The sequence below is a fragment of the Lathamus discolor genome, chromosome 6 (genome assembly GCF_037157495.1).
Source record: "Lathamus discolor isolate bLatDis1 chromosome 6, bLatDis1.hap1, whole genome shotgun sequence".
Taxonomy (NCBI): Eukaryota; Metazoa; Chordata; class Aves; order Psittaciformes; family Psittacidae; genus Lathamus; species Lathamus discolor.
Window position 1 is genome coordinate 59,476,903 of NC_088889.1, and position 19,550 is coordinate 59,496,452.

The window sequence follows — 19,550 nt, forward strand, 5'->3', positions numbered from 1 at the left end:
GGAAAGAGAAGCTGGAACAAGTAAGTCTTGTTAAAAATAGCTCTTCCTTGGGCAGTCAGCCCCCCCCCCCCCCCCAAAATAAGAGTAAAAAGAAATGAGGAAAAAAGTGGAAAAGACACATTCTGGGCCAGTGATACAATCATAATGTGAAATGGAAATGAAAGCTAACATTTTAACTGAAGTTCCATTTTGTTTTCTGTTTTCCTGCCTGCTGTTTTCATCCTTACCATCAAATGTGTGCCGCCTCAGTTACTTTGTAACTGTGGTAGTCACCGGAGGGAGTCTTTCTACAAGAGATAGCAAACAGATTGGTTTTGATGTATCACTGGATCAGGAACAATTCATTGAAGAGTGAACCTGTTGGCCTTAAACAATAAGTAGTATAGTATGTGTGACTTAGTGACCATTCTATTGTGTATCTCATGAAGGTCAGTAATACTGAATTGTTAATCTCTGAAAACATATAAAGGACATAGACTTAAGAATATAGAATAGTACAAGCAGCATAGCATAAAGCCAAAAAGCATCAAAGGGTTGTAACAGATTGTAACCTAGCTGCTGGAATATCAACAGTTATCTGCAAGAAAGGTCCCTCTGCCTAAGTTTATCAATAAAGTTTATCTTAGGAGAGTACGGAACTTATGCCAGATGTACCAGCTGTAAATTCTTGTGACCTTTAGAGTTTTGAAATAGATTTTGTCCTAAATGTCCTAACAATAATTATGCTCCACTACAATTGGGTAAATTAATGGATTCTCCCACCCAATAATTCAAAATGGCATAGTCCCATCACCATCATCCATGTGTAACTTTTACACACTGATTATTCAGATAGAGTAGATGACAACCTATCTAGACTGATGAAATACACTGTCAGGTAGGAATGGGTCTTATCAATTTATGATGTTTGCCCATGATGCTGTGATTTAGATGAAGTTCTGCCATGTGAAGATGAAGATTCACGGGAAACACCTAATGCTCTTGGAATATATTTAAAACAATGTTTGTGTCAATGGAAGTCATCTACCATTGTGAGTCCACATTGAGCAGAATTGTTTATCCTTACATTAACCATTTGACTGATTAATTTCACAACTCTTTTTATTGTTTCTTTCTTTGCATTTAGCTTTGTTTGTTTGCTTTTCCTGGATAATCATAGGTTTTCTTGCCTATGAAATTCCAATATTAAGGGTCTTTTTTTAAAGGGCAAAATTCTAAGGTTTTTCAGAGTAAAGCATAACATCACATTAAGTAGATGCATTTTAAAAGAAAATTGCATACTTATTTTTGATGGTAATTAATAACATGTGCTTTTCCTGTTAGCTTATTATTTAGATTGCTAAGACAGCAAATTCTAAACAGTAGTCAGTGTTATTCTTTTTGACTTGTGAAGGAGCGACTTTGCTTTTTAAAAACTTCCATTAGCTGTTTTAATACTCATGATATGCCATTATTGCCTGAGAAGTTCTTGTATTTCATATCTGTCAAGATTCCTACTTTCCTCTTCAATGAAGCCTGTGTTACAATTGCAATGCTTAAAGAAAGCTCTTCCGTTTCTACCCTAGAGCCATAATTGTATTTAGGCCTTGAGTGAGAGATAAGCCTGTGCTAGCAAATTGTTTGTGTGTATCTTGGAAATACAATATCAGAATGGTGCTAACTAGGTTCATGTATTACATGTGATATAGGCAAACCCAGCAACCTTATTCTTCCTTGGAGCAAGTGATTAGCTTTGGTCCGTTCCCCAAAGAATTGCCAGATTCAGGAGCTATTTGATAACCAGTGAAAGAGATGTGGATGACAAAAGTAAGTTGCAAAGTAAGTTTCCAATCCAATAGAAGATACTTAACTTGTATAATTAAAATAAATGGGACAAAAATATTTTGAAATGCATGGATTTTACTCTGACTTGTAAGAAATATAGGGGGAATAAAATTAATATTTAATGACCACAGTAATACTGTCACTGTGTGGATAATATACATACATAGTTTGATTATTCTTTATTTCATAACAGTATATTGGTACTTAATCTGTAAAAAAGGGAAATTTTGTTGCTTAAGCTTTTAGTTCTGTTAGAAAAAAATACTTGAGTGTTTGTAGAGATTGGAGTGAACTGCACTGTGGTAACAAATGTCAAATATAGAGTTTCTTCTCTGAGCGCTTAGAGAAGTGACAAGACAATATATGGACAGTTCTTACCAAAAACTGGTTTTTCCATATTAGTCGGAATAAGACTATTGGATGGACATAATAAAGTGAAAAGAACACTGGTTTCTCCCATGCATTTACCAAGTTTTCTGTTCATCAGAGCAGACAGGAAAAAAAAATAGTTCAGCCAATGTTACCTGACTATTGTTAAGGTGGAAAGTGACATGAGAGAAGAGAAAGAAAGACATGGAACTGTTGGAGCAAGTTCAGAGGAGGGCCATGAGGATGATCGGGGGGTTGGAGTACCTCCCATATGAAGACAGACTAGGAAAGTTGGGGCTGTTCAGCCTGGAGAAAAGAAGGCTACATGGAGAACTCATAACAGCCTTCCAGTATCTGAAGGGGGCCTACAAGGATGCTGGAGAGGGACTCTTCATTAGGGACTGTAGTGACAGGACAAGGGGTAATTGATTCACACTTAAACAGGGCAAGTTTAGGTTAGATATAAGGAAGAAGTTCTTTACTGTGAGGGTGGTGAGGCACTGGAATGGGTTGCTCAAGGAACCTGTGAATGCTCCACCCCTGGCAGTGCTCAAGGCCAGGTTGGACAGAGCCTTGGGCAACATGGTTTAATGTGAGGTGTCCCTGGCCATGGCAGGGGGATTGGACCTAGATGATCTGAAGGTCCTTTCCAACCCCGACCATTATATGATTCTATAAAGCCTGGTAAGGTTTTTGCATGCTAAATGATGGGAGAGGAACAAGAATGGAAGGCAAAGGGATTTTATTTCAATTCTACCAAAATTAGATGAGATTTAGGCTTCTCTGTCCGAACTGTTTTCCATTCCTGTAACTGGAAGGCATAGGACTGGATGCATATCACAGCCTTCACCTAGGAATGATATGAAGCATCTGTTAGCAAATAAGCTAAATTTTATAGGGTAAGAGAAACCTAGTGATCTAACTTAAGCACTCATCTAAACGCTTGTAAAAATATGTGGCTTTTCCCTTTCTTTGTTTCCTAGCTATTGTAATGGTTATTACCTGTTCTTAAAAATATTTCTTTTCTTTGCTTTTAGCTTGCTTAGACCTGTGTTGAGAGCTATTTCAGAACAGCCAACTAAACTTGAAGTGTTCCGTTCTGTTGAGCAGTGATTCCAAGTGTTGTGTGACTGTATTTTCTTGAGGTGACTGGCCTTGACGTTTCTTTCTTAGGACAACCAAAAGGTAAGAGCTATCTCCACATAACTGTGCAAATGATACATGAAATGGATAGTTTAGGGGTTGATAAAGAAGAAACTATCTTTTACTGTTAGCCGGGAAAGCTTTTTGTGTGTCTTAAGATGTATATATGGAAGTACATAGTCAGACTCAGGGTTGCAGAATGATGTTTAAGAAGTAATTTGACACAAACGGTAACTGGGATGAGAGAATTACTAGAGGACAAAGGATAGATTCAATAATGTTTTGACTTAAATCAGAAAATTAAATCTTAATTTATTTTCCAGTACTTAATTTTAAATCCGGTCATGATTTTGCTGGCAGAACTGCAGTGCCTTGAAAAATGTTGATTTAACAGACGCTTTATGTCAATTTATCAATACTTGAAGGGAAACTGGACAGGTGAGCTAGAAGGTATGAAACTGAGCTAGTTGGCATGAAACAAGGATGTCAGGCTAGTTGGCTGAGAGGCTCTGTGATTATCTAGAACCCAGAGCTCCCTAACTAGCAGCTGTGCAGGCCATCCAGTGCTGCAAGTTGTCTTGTGTGCTGGCTGCCTAGCTGGTAGGGCCTGTGTGGCTGCCCAGTTGCTTAGCAGAGAGGCTTATTAAAGAGATAATTTTTTTGTACCTAAAATTTTCTTGTCTGAGGGACTCTTTTGAATGTGGAACTAGTAGGTGCATACTTAAATTGAAGTAAATCTATTTTAAAAGCTGATGGATTAAAGGAAAGTAAAAAATATAGGAATAGCATGAGAGAGAACTAGTTTCTTCAGTTAAAAATTCCTTCAGTAGGTATGATAAATTTTGCTTGTTCTGGCACTATGCTTTCCTGGTGTCATTAAACTTCTTGTGGCTAAGATCACAATATTTTTAAAAGAACTGGAGTTACTAAGAAAGATATTACACAAATGTATGAGTAGTACCATTGAAATCAATATGATGAATCATAATCTCACAACATCTGCATATATATTAGTGTTTCCTTGTGTTAGAGTCAGTGAATTAAAATTAAGTAATGGGTGGAAGTGATGCAGAAGAAAAAGAAGTGATCTGAAGCTTTGCGAGATGAAAGCATATTGAATGCGTAGAAAAGTCTTTGAAAAAGAAACACAGTGTTTATGTTGGTCTTTGTATTATTCTGACCCACAAAAAAAAATTAAATAATTGCATGTCTTGTAGTAAACATTTGGAAAAGGTAAAAGTAGAATTCTTTAAATGCTGGCTAAAATTTCCTTATATTACATTAAAAATATGTAGTTAAAATTGAATGTGTTTTTTCTCTTCTTTGTTAAATGTGAACTTGATGATATATACCAGTGTTTTTTGGTATGCATGTATGCGTATATATATCCTCTTTCTGCTGGAATAGCTTTCAAAGAAAATTGTGCATGGTCTTGCTTAAATACTCAAATTAGATTCCATTTCCTTTCAGTCTGAAGAAATTAGTGCTGCTATTGTAGTCATAGAAACTGCGAATAAGAACAGATTGTTGAATAAAACCATGGGCAGAAATTCTGAATATTGATTAGTTTTATCAAGTTCCTACCTACATAGGAAGTTTAAAAGAATATTTTCTAAAAAAACCTGTGTAGTGATGTATCAAATAAAACAACAACTATTTGATTGTTACTTAATTCATAATGGTAGCAAATGTTAGGTCTTCAGTAGAAAGCTACTCTGCATTTGCTATCCGCCTTCCCTCCAGTGAATATTGAAATACATTATCTGATGTTAAGAAAAATCCCTCTGCTCTGTAACACTACTATTTTTGCGTTACAAACCAAAGAAAGATAGAAGTTGCAAGTACTCTTCTGCAGTTAGATGAAAGCATGTTATGAGTATATAGCCTCATCTTAATAGCTGAAGTATCAAAGTTGGGTATTAAAACTCTTTATACATCCACATAGACTCTAAAAATGTGTTGTCTGTCTGAATAATATGTAAGCAAGAATATATTAAATTTGTACTTCTAAATAGTGCAGCTACAGACACAGACACTGATGAAGTAATTGCATATGGAATTAGTAATCATATGATTGTGTGAAATTACCTGATCTGATTTACGTGCTTGACTGTGAAGAATTACGCACATATGAATCAAGCTTAGTAAATAATTCATACTTTATCCTATAGCTCTAACTAATTCAACATCGCTTTTCTTTTTTTGCAATTTGTGTAGGAGTGCAGTATTCTCTTGAAATTATCAGTCTTTCAATAATAATTATCAATATCTAGGAATAGGTTATGATTTGCAAACTTTTCAGTGCATGGTAACTATTATTCACACAATATTTAAATAGTGTTGGTTAGTTCTAATTGGTCACACAAGCCTTCTTTTCTGTTTTTCTCACCTGATTAAAATAATGCTTGGGTGTAGAGTACTGGTGTAAATACATGCTTTTAAAACAGGTTTTCTGCATATATTTAATATGCTCCCCTTGCCTCTAAATCACAGCCTTTGATGTCCTAGAGAGTCAAAAAAATTGATAGTGGGAGGGAATCTGAAGATTAGCAGTTTGGTTATTTGCCATAGCAAATACCTACAGTGAAAGCTAGTACTTGAAAAATGTCATAATGGGTTTAACAGTAGAATTTGGCTTCAGGTAAATAGTTAGATACCAGTGAGGTTCACAGTATTTTAGGGCACCTACTGCTATAAATAGGTCAGTTATTGGCATCTTATGATAATGCAGAAACTGAAGTGAATTTATTGATGGGACATAGTGTTGACTACTGGGGTTTGTCAATAAAAGAAAAATCTGAATGAGACGGTTCACTAGCAAAGTGAAGGAAAGTGTGTGAAAGGCTCTTCCACATCTGTTTTTGCTACGCCCTTCAGAACCTTTGGGTGAAACTAAAAGAACACTAAGTATTGTAAAGGATCACATTTCTGTTTCAGAAGGCAGGAATTGTAAAACTCAGCCTATTGAGGAACTCCTTGCAGTATGGTACAGAGTCTTTAAACTTCTGAAAGCAGTTGGAGGAATTCAGATTACTATATGGATCTGGCAATGAAAGGCCCCCTGAGACATCTGATGCTTCCACACAGATGGAGCAGTACAGCTGGTAGTTGCAACAAATGCCCAGACCCTTCTGGAGAAAAGGTAAAGTACCTGCACAAGGTGTGCCCAGGTTGAGAATCTGTTATGTTAGGTGGCCTAGTTGCAGGAAACAGTTAAAGGGCTGTGCAATGTTAGAGGAGTTGAGATGTAGACAGATGATTTCAGAATCATTCTCCTGTAATGGATACCACAGATAAAGAGGCACCTTGGACCCTGGTGACCCATGAAAGCAGGACTCTGCTTCAGTCTCCACCCTCCAGTAGCACAAGCAAAAACAGGTATGAAGCTTTGACAGCTGTAGACATCCACGAGCAAGGCCTGTAAGGAGAAACCACACTAGCAGCCCACAGTGGACGCTGCAAAAAGAAACAAGTGCTTGTAGTGCGTGACTGTTAAAGGGCACTGAGGTGCCCATCTGCTGGCCTGACAGGGAGTCACGTGAGGTGTGCTCCCTCCATCGGGTGAGATTCAGGATGTTGCTGAGAGGGTGCCACAACTTTTCAAGAGCACAGACTACTGTCCACTGCTGTTCTTTCATATGGGCATGAATGACATAGAGCCCTGAGGGTGAAAGTGAAGAATAGTGGTGCTCAAATTTCTTCCATTTTACCAGTTAGAGGAAAGGGGCAGCCAGAAATACATACACAGTGCAACTTCTGGCTTCGCGGCTGCTGCCATCATGAGTTTTGGCTTTGATGACAACGAGACATTCTTTGACTCTAGCCTGTTAGGGAGGGATGGGATCCAGCTGTCTAGAAGAGGCAAGGGAATCTTCGGCAGCAGGCTGGCCAACTGGGTGAGGGAGGCTTTAAAATGAAAGACTTGTGGACAGTACAAATAGTGAAGAGACTAAAGACCTTTTTATTTTGTATCAAAAGATTGACAGCTTCGGTGTTCAGACAGAGCTCTGAATTCTAATATAAAATTAATAAACATGCAAATGCTCAGTCTTAAATAGAAAGTTTGTAAGAATCTAATCCTTAGCTTGTGTAATTGAATGTTTGAAATGACTAGTGATTTCCCACTTAATAAGTTGTCATAAGAGTTGTCAAATTCAGACCACTTATAGGCTGCTGCAATAGGAAGATATTTCAGCAAACTACAGGTTACATACACATGCTTTTTTTGAGGCAACTATTCTGAATATCAGGTGTAATAATGTAGGTCATAGAGATGCAAAATGCCATTTACTTATGGCATGCAATATTTTTGAAACAGTGGGTGCCTGCAACTGTGGCCTCACGTATTTCTCTTCTCAAGTACTGCAGGTCACTACATATTCTGCACAAGAAAAAACTGTGACTTTAGCAATTGGTAGTGCTTTAGAACTACAGATGGCTTTCCAAATGCTGCATTAAGTCGCACCAGTTCTCTGTGATGGTACATATTTATCATAATCTCATTTTTGCAGGTACAAAGGTTCAGTCACTCAGAGAGAAAAAGGGAGAATGACTTGGACAAAATGAGAGTGAGAGCTAGGTCAGTGGACAGCAGCACAGAGTGTCAGTTTTCAATGCATTCTTTCTAGGATGATCCTCAGACCTATGTAAAACTGGGATGTCTCTTACACTATGAAAATCTTATGCATAGTAACACAGGAATACGGTTTGCATTTTACATTTTCTTTAAAATGAAGTATCAGGTGCAAAGTCATCAAGTCATCCAGTAACAAATGGGGGTGTTTTACTTCTGTTTTGTTGGGGGTTTTTTTGTTTTTATTTTGTTTTTTTTTTTTTTGCTTTTGTGTATGAATAGATCTATTTGTGAAGAAATGTCATGTATGTTGAAAATATCTCCAAACATTTTGTTGTCATAGCTGCTTAGCTCAAAAACAGGCATTTCGTTAACAGATTTTATCAACTGTCTAGGCTGCAGTCAGGAAGTTCACTGGAATGCAACTGACAGTTACAAGTACTTTTTCTTGAGGGAATATATTCTATCCATGGACTTCAGTTCAAGGTGTCATTTAAGAAATTTCTTTAAGTGCATGAAATGCTTTGATTTGTTTGAGTCCTGATTTGCTCTCAGAGTGCACTCTTTCCTATCTCATAGTGGCAGGATGAGATATTTTAAGTACGGAGCATACATAGCACAAGCAGATTTGTAAAACTATTACAATGTTAAGAATGTCATAGCAAAATGTTTTGGTTGTTTTGGACTTGTTTTTGGATCAAGAGATCTAACTCCTTCCTTTAGTTTATGATGGAGGAAACACTTTAAATCTTCTCAGGTTTCCCAGTGTAGTGTTCTTTTTTAATTTTTTTGGAGTTTTTATGTGAAATTTTATAAAACCACCCAATGCTTCTGTGAGAAATTAATGTAGGTTTTATTATTAATTTAAGTCCAATACTTTATGCTGCCTTGTTATAAATCCACTTGAGGAATAAGATGTACATATGTTCAGTGACAGTCTGGCTTGTTTATTTTCAATTTGTATCTTGAAAGGGGGAGCAAAGTGTGAAAAATCAATTTGTGGATGTTTTCATTAAGAAAATACTGCAGAGAAAATATTTCCCTGCAATCTACTGTTTATGAAGGGAAGCAGCTTAGAGAAGTCTTTACAACAGAGGGAATTTTAAACCCAATGAAGCAAGAGGCTATGAAATCATCCCTACGTTAGAAAGGGAGGCTTATAGGATTGGAATTTCAGCTAAACAAGTTTTCTCTATGTTAGCAGCTGAATAATTTTTCTGAGTTTAGGCATTTTGGGTGAAGAATGTAAAAATTCTCCCTTCCCAGCAACATAACTACTGATACTGTAGATTCAAGCTTTTTTCTGTGTTCCCATTGTGCATTTTTAGAATTCCATTGGGACCCGCTGCTCTTGCTGATGAGCATGAAAACCATCTGTGTAATATCAGTTCTGCTTTGAAATCTGCAGAACTGATCGTTGGCCTAAAATAAAGATATCCCTAACATGTTTTATGATTACAATGTGCAACACTCCTGTCACACCCCTTATAGTCAGAGGTATGAAAATTATAATGCTATCAGAAAGAATACTAAAACTGGGATTGAATAGATTGGCAGTTGTCTAAGGACATCTGTTTTAGCTGTGTCAAACCAGATTAGGCTGTTCAGAACGGAAAAGTGACAATCACTTGAATTAGTTATTCTTCCTCCCTTGTTTTATAGAAAGGTGTAGGGCTGGAGGGGAAGTGTAATGAAGCTGTGAGAGGCTGAAATATGCTGGCTCTGAATTCTCCAGTTGAAACTTAGGTAACATTTCCACTCAAAGCTGGACTTTTCCCCTCCTACTTTGTCTTCCCCTTCTTCTACCATTAAAACTATAAGGACCTTTCAGACCTTTTCAAACACAAACCAGGTTATATTTAGTATGAATCATTTCAGTAATTTGATTTACAACATTGCTTCAGAAACAGCTGTGTCACTGCAGCCAAGAGAAGAAAACTGAAATGCAACAGGAGATATGAGTGCTCAGGCACAGAAACGTCAGGGACTTCTTAATCCAAACTCTAGACACTGGTGTCAATATCTCGAGACATCACAGCTGTCATGTTTTGTAAGTAATTTTATTTGGCAGAACATTTGTTTTCCTTGATACATGTAAGTGGGGCAGGATGAGGATCCTGACCCATACCCTGCCATCTCTCCTGCAGAGAGTAATCTCCTTAGAGAAGGACTTTCTTTCACTGTGTGCTTAGAACAAATTGGGAACTTGGTCTTCGCTGGAGCCCCTGAATTTTAGCACTTCAAGGAGAATACTTATCTAGAATGACAGATATTTGGGACATGTTAAACGTAATTTTAACACATCTGTTTATATAAATATGTTGTGATAGCTTTATGAGGTTGGACTGTCTTCTTTGTTTTCATTTGGTTCAGTTGTTTTTTGTTTGTTTTTAATTTTTTTTCTAAAATATGCACCAATATTTTAGATAATGTTGGGTTCCTTGTTACAAAATCTTTTGTCCAAATCAGTCCAGAAATGTTTATAAGGGAACCAACATAGCTACCTCTATGCTCCATAGAGAGATCATTTGAATTCTGCTAGTTTGGGCATAATTTGTTAGAAACAAGGCTGTGTTTCTGCCTGTCTTTCCTTGATCTCTGAAGAGAAAATGATGTATGCAGAGGTGCATTTAAATTATAGATTATTCCAGGTTTTCAACTGACTTCAGACTTGATATTCTGTTACGATTCAAAGATGAGAGGATTAAGATTAAGAGGATTAAAGACGAAGAGGATTAAGGATTAACCATGCCAAGCGCAAGGTCCTACACTTTGGTTGGAGCAATCCCAGGCACAACTACAGGTTGGGCAGAGAAGAGATTCAGAGCAGCCCTGAGGAGAACAACTTGGGGGTATTGGTCAATGAGAAACTTAACATGAGCCGCCTTCAGTGTGAGCTCACAGCCCAGAAAGCCAACCATATCCTGGGCTGCATCAAAAGCAGCGTGACCAGCAAGTCAAAAGAGGTGATCCTGCCCCTCTACTCTGCTCTTGTGAGACCTCACCTGGAGTATTGTGTGCAGTTCTGGTGTTCTCAACATAAAAAGGACATGGAACTGTTGGAACAAGTCCAGAGGAGGGCCACGGGGATGATCAGGGGACTGGAGCACCTCCCATATGAAGACAGGCTGAGAAAGTTGAGGCTGTTCAGCCTGGAGAAGAGAAGGCTGCCTGGAGACCTCATAGCAGCCTTCCAGTATCTGAAGGGGGTCTATAAGGATGCTGGGGAGGGACTCTTCATTAGGGACTGCGATGATAGGACAAGGGGTAACGGATTAAAACTTAAACAGGGGAAGTTTAGATTGGATATGAGGAAGAAGTTCTTTACTGTGAGGGTGGTGAGGCACTGCAATGGATTGCCCAAGGAAGCTGTGAATGCAGTGCTTGGCAGTGCTCAAGGCCAGGTTGTACAGAGCCTTGGGTGACATGGTTTAGTGTGAGGTGTTTGTGCCCATGGCAGGGGTGTTGGAACTGGATGATCTTAAGGTCCTTTCCAACCCTAACTATTCTATGATTCTAAGTTAAATAAACCTTTCTTTTAATAGCAGATAAGCAGTAAAGTAAGATGGTTGCTGCAATTTAAGGGGGATTTTGCCTGTGGTGAAATAATTTTTTGATAGTTACTCTGAATTTGAGATGCAGGCCACAGAAATAGTGGAAAAATATTAAGCTGCTTCTATTTACTTTATTGTCAGTAGAGAATCAATTCCTTATCATATTTAAAAAAAAACTTCTTCCATAGACATATGTATTTGAAATGGAACATGAATTTTGAATAAACAAACATGCAAATGCTTAAGATTAAATAAACAGACTCATGAGAATAGAATCTTTACCTTATGTAATTGAATGTTTGTTTGGAAAGGCTAGTGTACCCCAACCTGGAAGACGCATTTTGCTGTGTTGATGCATTTTGCTGTGTTAACGCATTTTGCTGTGTTAAATTAAACAAGCAATGAAATAGGTGAGACTAAATAATGCAGGACCACTGGTAAATGAAAGCAGAGAAGAGTATTTTTTATATGCTTTGAATATTTTTCAAGGTGTTAAAATATTTCTTATATTACATCAGGAAGAGATTTTCAACATCAGACAGAAAGGGAATAACCAGAATGTGGCGCAGTGGGGATTTGAACTCCATGGCTCAAGGGGGATTGTTCTAAGGTACCCCAAGACTTTTGAAATACTTTTTTCCTAGCTATCCTCTCTGTATGACCATACATGGCTTACTCACTCAATTTTGCCTTTAGCTAATAGGGGAAAAAGAAAAACAAAACCTTAAAAATCGGCATAATCAATTTTTTTCCAACAAATGAAAACAACTGTGTCATTAAGTGGTTCCTGAGGGGCAGACACATGATGTTATGTGAGAAGTAGGACCACACTGAAGCCAGAGCTAAGGGGAGAAGAAGGACTTCCAGTGAATTGCGTTTGGCCCTGAGTTTGATGACTATTTTTAAAAAGGCAGGGCAGATAAGAAATGTTAAAGCCCTAAATATATGCTTAGCTGTCTTCATGATATCAGTGTAGCCTTTTAGGTTTGCTGGTGAATTACATGAGTAATCAACACACCTATTTCTAATACCATGCTGAAGGTTTATTTCACAAGCTTGTGAGTGGAAGAGAGGTCAGTGTTTTAGCTACATCTTAAATCTTAAGTTTAAATTCACGTTTGTGGTGTGGAGTCAGTGTATTAGTTTTGTGAAGTCTGCATTAAGCTGGTGTAATAGAGTGGTAGTCAGGTCTATTAACATTAGCCAGATTTAATATTTTCTTTTATTGAGATTTTTGCATGGAAAGATGTAGGTTTTCACGCTGCTCTTTTCTCTAGATTTTGAGACAAATGGCAGTAAGAAATGTATTCATTCACTACAATCAAAAGGATTTCATACTGTTCTAGGTTCGTGGGATTCCCATGTACAAAGACTGTACACCAAACACAATGTAAACAATCAAATACTCTAGTCTATTCATTGAGTTATTAGTGCAAAGCAAAAAAAAAAAAAAAAGAAAAAAATATATATATATAAAAATGCAAAGCAGGTGTCATGGTTTAAACCCAACCACAAACCTCGTTCACTCACTCCCCCCCTTCTTGCCCTCCCCCTGCTCCTGGAGGGACGGAGAGGAGAATCGAAAAGAATGCAACTCCCACGGGTTGAGATAAGAACAGTTTAGTAACTAAGGTATAACACAAACCACTGCTGCTACCACCAATAATAATAATGATAAAGGAAATAACAAGAGGAAAGAATACAACGCCTCAACACCAGCCAACCGATAACTCGCCCCACTCCCCCCAGCCGAGCACCGACTGATACCTCGTCCAACCCTGCCGACCCAACCCTTCCAGGTCACTCCAAGTTACATCCTGGGCATGACGTGCTGTGGTATGGAATACCTCTTTGGCTAGTTTGGGTCAGGTGTCCTGTCTCTGCTTCCTCCCGGCCTCCCCTCCTCCCTGGCAGAGCATGAGGCTCAGAAAGTCCTTGGCCAGACCAAACATTCGAGCAGCAACTGAAAACATCGGCGTTATCACCACTGTTCCAAGGCCAAAAGATCAAAACACAGCACTGTACTAGCTCCTAAGAAGGAGAAAAATGACTGCTGTTGCTCAACCCAGGACATTATCCACCCCTTATTCCATACCATTCACGTCATGCTCAGATCCCACATCTTCAATATGCCATCACTCTTACATATATATATACATCTACATATACACAGAGAAAAACATCATTTCTTAGTGCATGGACCTATAAAGCTGCTGAGTCCATCTGGTCCATGATGTCAGGCTCCATCTCTTGTTACAGTCTCTCAGAGCAGGAGAGGCTGTGTGCAGTGTTCACACTCATGAATAACCTGGGCAATAGTGTCCATTGCTAAGTCCACCCCTCGATCATTAGTCCATCTCTATGTTGCATCTATGCCCTGATGGCCTGAAGTGTCATGGCCCACCAGGCTCGAAATAATTCACTGTCCCCTTCAGCAGTTTCTGCAGCTTGTTGCTGGGGACTCCATAGAGCTGCCTTCCATCTCCAATGCTTCCAAAGCACTGGAGGGGCCCAGTGGACCAGATACTCGCTCATACTGTCCCACACACCCTGCCACTCATGGCTGTCCAGCCTTGGGGAAGATCTCTTGGTCCTCCCATATTGTTGTCTAACCCCAGACAAGAAGCAAACCTGACTCTGCTTAACTTCTGAGATCAGACAAAATGGCCGTGGGTAGAACACGCTCTGTGTGTGTGTCAGCATGCTGATCCCCGTCACAATCAGCAGGCAGGTCCCAAGGGTACCCACAGGCCGTTCGAACCCTTCAGAACTCTCCAATGACGCTGCTGTACTTGTCCCTGGGGCTGGTGTCGCTGCTGTGCCTGCCGGCTCTCCCACCACCGGCTTCTCTCTTCCCGGGTGCAGCTCTTCCTCCCCTGCCGTGCTGGGAAATGCTGCCTGGGCTCCTGCATCCTCCTGCGGCTCTACGGGCGGCTGCCGGGGGACGCTCTCGGCCGCCGCAGGGTGCGGCTCCTCCGCGGGGCTCGGCTCCTCCGCTGGGCTCGGCTCCTCCGCTGGGCTCGGCTCCTCGGCCGCCTCCTCCCGCCGCTCAGCAGCCGCCTTCCTCCCGGCCTCCGGCCCCGCTCCCGCCGCCGCCTGGTCCCCGGGGCCGCTCTCCCGGGCCGCTTCGGCCGCCGCCGGCTCCCGGGGCCGCTCCCCCTCGGCTCCCCGCAGCCTCACGAAGACGGAGGCGAGGACAAGGGCCAGGACGGTGAAGAGCAGCGGGACGGCCGGGTACAAGTCCACGGCCACGTCCATCTCTCCCTGCTGCTGGAGCCCAACCGTATTACAAGCCATTGCCATAAAGTACAGTGAAACAAAAACCTTAGCCCAAGCCCCACACTTGATAAACACTAACACAGGGAATACCGGCTCTAAGTAATGTACTACATTCTGAAGCTCTGAGAGCAAGAGAAACAACTTTGAGAGCCAATAAATCAGCACTGTGACGACTATTAATCTGATCATCTCCGTCGTTATCTCAACCCTTCAAGCCCCACGTTGGGCGCCAAAAAGAACTGTCGTGGTTTAAACCCAACCACAAACCTCGTTTACTCACTCCCCCCCTTCTTGCCCTCCCCCTGCTCCTGGAGGGACGGAGAGGAGAATCGAAAAGAATGCAACTCCCACGGGTTGAGATAAGAACAGTTTAGTAACTAAGGTATAACACAAACCACTGCTGCTACCACCAATAATAATAATGATAAAGGAAATAACAAGAGGAAAGAATACAACACCTCAACACCAGCCAACCGATAACTCGCCTCACTCCCCCCAGCCGAGCACCGACCGATACCTCGTCCAACCCTGCCGACCCAACCCTTCCAGGTCACTCCAAGTTACATCCTGGGCATGATGTGCTGTGGTATGGAATACCTCTTTGGCTAGTTTGGGTCAGGTGTCCTGTCTCTGCTTCCTCCTGGCCTCCCCTCCTCCCTGGCAGAGCATGAGGCTCAGAAAGTCCTTGGCCAGACCAAACATTCGAGCAGCAACTGAAAACATCGGCGTTATCACCACTGTTCCAAGGCCAAAAGATCAAAACACAGCACTGTACTAGCTCCTAAGAAGGAGAAAAATGACTGCTGCTGCTCAACCCAGGACAGCAGGTTACATACATACCGACCCCTGGTTGCATGGCATGCTGCCAAGCAGGAGAAGGAGGTGGAACATGTTGTCCAGTCAGAGGGCTGGTAGGCAGTGTGTTGTCAGGGCGTCCCCCGAATCAGGATGCGCAAATGGCCTTCTCACCCATCCCTCCCTGCACAGGTCCTTATATCCCCTCTTGGGCTGGACTGGAAAATTACCTGTTGCAACATCAGTGCATATGGGGCCAGTGTGTGAACAGATGTTTACTGGTATAAGACTCCCTTTGGCTAACAGTGGTGTTAACTCCCCTATTTTCAAGGTTATGTTCCCACAACCCATGCCAAACAGTACTTTTCTACTTTTTGTGTGTTTCACCAGGGACCAGTATCTGTTGTCACTGACACGCATGCTGCCACCTAACCACCTGACAAAACTGTAACATTGCCTTAGAATTAAAGCTATTGATATGTAGATGAAAAAGGTGAAAAAGAACCGTCTCCTTGCCACATAGCCTTATTTGAACTTCGGTGTCTCCTGGTACCACACCTAGTTTATCATGTATGTTATATTAACTAAATCTGCAGCCAGGAGCAATTTACCTAGTCATCAGCAATAATTTCCAGAATTGCCTGAAAATTAGCTTCCTTAGGATTTGCTTTAATTTGTTCATTCGCATCAAGCAATTTCAACAACACTTGCATTAAGGAAGCAGCATTTATATCCCATCCTGTTCTAGACAGCTTATTGTGTGCAGTTTGACTAATCTTGTAAATCATGTTTGTATGAAAATTCCATCTTGTATGAAAATCAGTGAATATATTTTATGAAGAATGCAGATGTGATAAGAGCCAACAAAGCTGAAAAGGGTAGACTGCGAAATAGCAATGTGATAACTATGCTCAGTTTTAAACAATTGCTTATAATCCCACAGCTTTCCATAATTTTTTTTTCCAGATATACTAATACAGCTGATTTTGTCACTTACTGGTTTTGGCTTCTAATTAATGTAACATAATATATTTAGAGTGCTAACATAAGTGATAATATGAGCAAGAACTGAAATATTCTCTACAGCTATGGGGATAAGAGATAGCCTCAAAGTCTTCTAATAGTTTGCAATTTTCCAGAGGCCAAACGTCTATAGATGTTTATGGAGACAATCCAATCGAATTAGACCGTTACAATGTGGTAAAGAGATTAAGCAGCACTTAAATGGTGGAAGTTATGCTGTGACCATGAAAAACTAAGGAAACTAAACCAAACTGAATACAGGGCAACTATCACTCCTTGAAAAGTTCTACAAGTTGTATGCTTCCTGGAGAAGAGTTGCATTTCAGACTGAAAATGAGCAATATGGACCTGAGTTGCAAGGAGAACAATTCCTTTATTTGCTGTAGAAGTGATCAGAATGTTTCCAGTGAACTTTTTCCTTTTTTTTTTTCCAGTGGCCTTTTCATGAAAAATATTAATATTTAACACTTTAACCATTTTCCGTATTCATGTAATATTAATTGGGAACTCACAGTTATTACTCCAATAGTCAGGGTTATTGTACGACGCAATGACAGTCAAAGCTGCTTTTAAATGTTATTTCTGGCTTTACATTTTCATAGAAATTCAAAATAATTTTATTACAGTGGCAATGTTTCAAAGCATGTCTTGTTTTGAAAATTGTTTCTTTTGAAAAGGAACATTTCTTGTTCATTCACTTGAAGCGACTTTCATTAAGGAAGTTTGCACTCCATTAAGGAAGACTCTCCTCCATTTTAATTTGAAAAGAAGTATTTCTTTTGAAAACAGTGGGTGACAGAGCTGCCACAGGTTTCCCAGAGTGGAACATGGACATAATCCATAGTGAGCTTTTGTAGGTGACCTTGCTTGAGCAAGCAGGTAGCAAGATGATTTCCAGAGGTCACTCTCTATCTCAGCCATTCAGTGATTCTGTGAAAAGTCCATTAATTGGTCAGCATTGTTTCAGAGCACTCAAAGTAACAACGTCTAAGTACCTGCTGATTCTGTGCTACAGTTCTGCTTTTTACATGCCACTTAGAGTTTTGGGTTTTCCTCTTCTTTCATTTGTCCATCTCTTTCTGTTTCTTATATTTTCTGTGTGCCAATAATTTTAGCTTCCTTTGTTTCCTGATTTTTTGCTTTTATTGTAATGTATCTTCTATCTTATACTGAATGCAAGAAGTCTTATGTCTGTCTCTGAAAAAGAATTTGAAACTTCCTGCTGTGAAAAACCAGGCCCATCCTTGCAAATTTAACTCTTGATTGTTAAGAGCTTCAGGGTTTGTTGCCTTGGGAATTTAAGTTCTATCCCAAGCTCATTGAAAATTAATGACAAAATTTAAATGGTGTTAAATGCAGGAACAATCCATCAGAAAAGGCAGAAAGAGAGTGATACAGCATAGCTCGCTCATTTCCAAAAGCAAAATTTCATTTAGTGTAAATCCCTTTTTGCTTTTTTCCTTAATCATTTTTTTTTTTTTTTCCCCCAGGACATCCTTAAAATGAGAAAAAGAAGAACCATGCAGTGGCCAGCTTTCCAGAAAACCTAATGAAGCTTGCCACTGAATAATTAATGAAAATAGGTGGTATCAAGGCTTCTAAAAGTTATAGTCTCCATTCCAGGCTTATTGTAATATGTTCAAATAATTGAAAATAATATCAAGACTTTCCAACTACAGTTTAATTATGCTTTTAATATTGCCATAGCTTTACTGCTTTATCAGAATAGACTTGTCGGTCTTAGAAGTAAAATTAATTTGTTTGTACTTCTGATTCTGTTTGTTTCAATAATTTGTAAAATGTAAACCTAATCAGGCATTCAGCTCAACAGATTTAATTTTTTCAGTAGAGCAAGCACCCTATGATATCTGATGGGCCAAAATAGACATTTCATTAGTTCATATTCTGAATGCACACAGGATAAACAATTATAGACTCAGTGCCTTGTGGAATATCTAACAAAAAATATAGTTTCCCAGAGAATACTGGAAAAGGCAGTATAATACCTTTGCAAATTTATTTAAAGACCTGGGTTTTGTTGTGTCCTGTAAAAGGATGAAGAGTTGAAATAGAAAGTTGTACAAGTTGTTCTATATTTACCTCCCTTTTCCTTCTACATGGCTAATATGGCAACAGAATATATACAGATACAAAGAATATGCCTTGAAAATTAGGTGAATGCAACCAAGGTAAGGCAAAACTTATCTTTGTGAAACAAGCTTCTGTTTATTTTCCTCAAACTGACACAACTTGATGTTAGAGATCACTCATTCTAGAACATTTCTGTGATAGTTTCTGTAGTCAAATCTATGCAAAACACTATTTTAAGACACATGGTCTGATGGTCTTTATAGCTTTTAATAATTTTATTGGCATCTGCCTACTCTTTTAGAAATTTACTGTAGACTGTTAAGACTTCTAGATATCTGATGATCACAATACAAACCAGTGCTGCTTTTAATGAACTATTCTTTCAGTATTACAATTCTTTACGCTATTTTAGGATCTTTATTGACTCCTTGTTTCCTGTAGGAAAGCACTGAATAACCTTTACACTATTCAGAGTAGACCTACTAAGCAGCCAATAGATTTGTCAGCACTAAGTACTTACAAAAGCAAGACCTTTCAAGTAAGGGTTTGGACTTCACTGTAACACTTTGTTCTTGTGCATAGCAACACTAAGAAGTTTTAAACAGCAGACATCCTCAGGATTTAAGATTTATGTGCATGTGAATGCACCTTAGCTTTCCATACAATAAGTAAATATATATTGCATCAGTTAGTCCACAATAATTATGTATGTACATACTCTGACCTCTGGGTAAATGCAGCATCACTATCACTGTGGTTGATCTGCTTCACATTTTCTATGGAACTAGAATGTGAAAACAGACTATTACTGACAATTTGTTGAAGTATTGTCAGTTGAAATCCAGGCTTTCCTCAGGGGCAAAGGGCAGTATATGTTTGGGACCTGTGCCTCTGCTGAT

At 39.4% G+C, this 19,550-nt stretch overlaps 1 protein-coding gene and 1 long non-coding RNA gene across 2 annotated transcripts; one reads left to right on the plus strand and one right to left on the minus strand.

The window, feature by feature from the left end:
- Positions 1–539: 539 nt before the first annotated feature.
- Positions 540–18,179, plus strand: LOC136016223 (uncharacterized). The gene is made up of 4 exons (XR_010613542.1): positions 540–1,031; positions 1,689–1,818; positions 3,231–3,378; positions 18,051–18,179. It is a non-coding gene; the product is annotated as an uncharacterized LOC136016223 (long non-coding RNA).
- LOC136016222 (uncharacterized) lies at positions 2,979–15,007 on the minus strand. Its single transcript, XM_065683064.1, has 2 exons — positions 13,311–15,007; positions 2,979–3,043 (listed from the first exon to the last, which is right to left on the minus strand). Exon 1 carries the CDS (start codon positions 14,929–14,931, stop codon positions 13,834–13,836), a length of 1,098 nt encoding a protein of 365 aa, XP_065539136.1. The 5' UTR covers positions 14,932–15,007; the 3' UTR covers positions 2,979–3,043; positions 13,311–13,833.
- Positions 18,180–19,550: the final 1,371 nt, after the last annotated feature.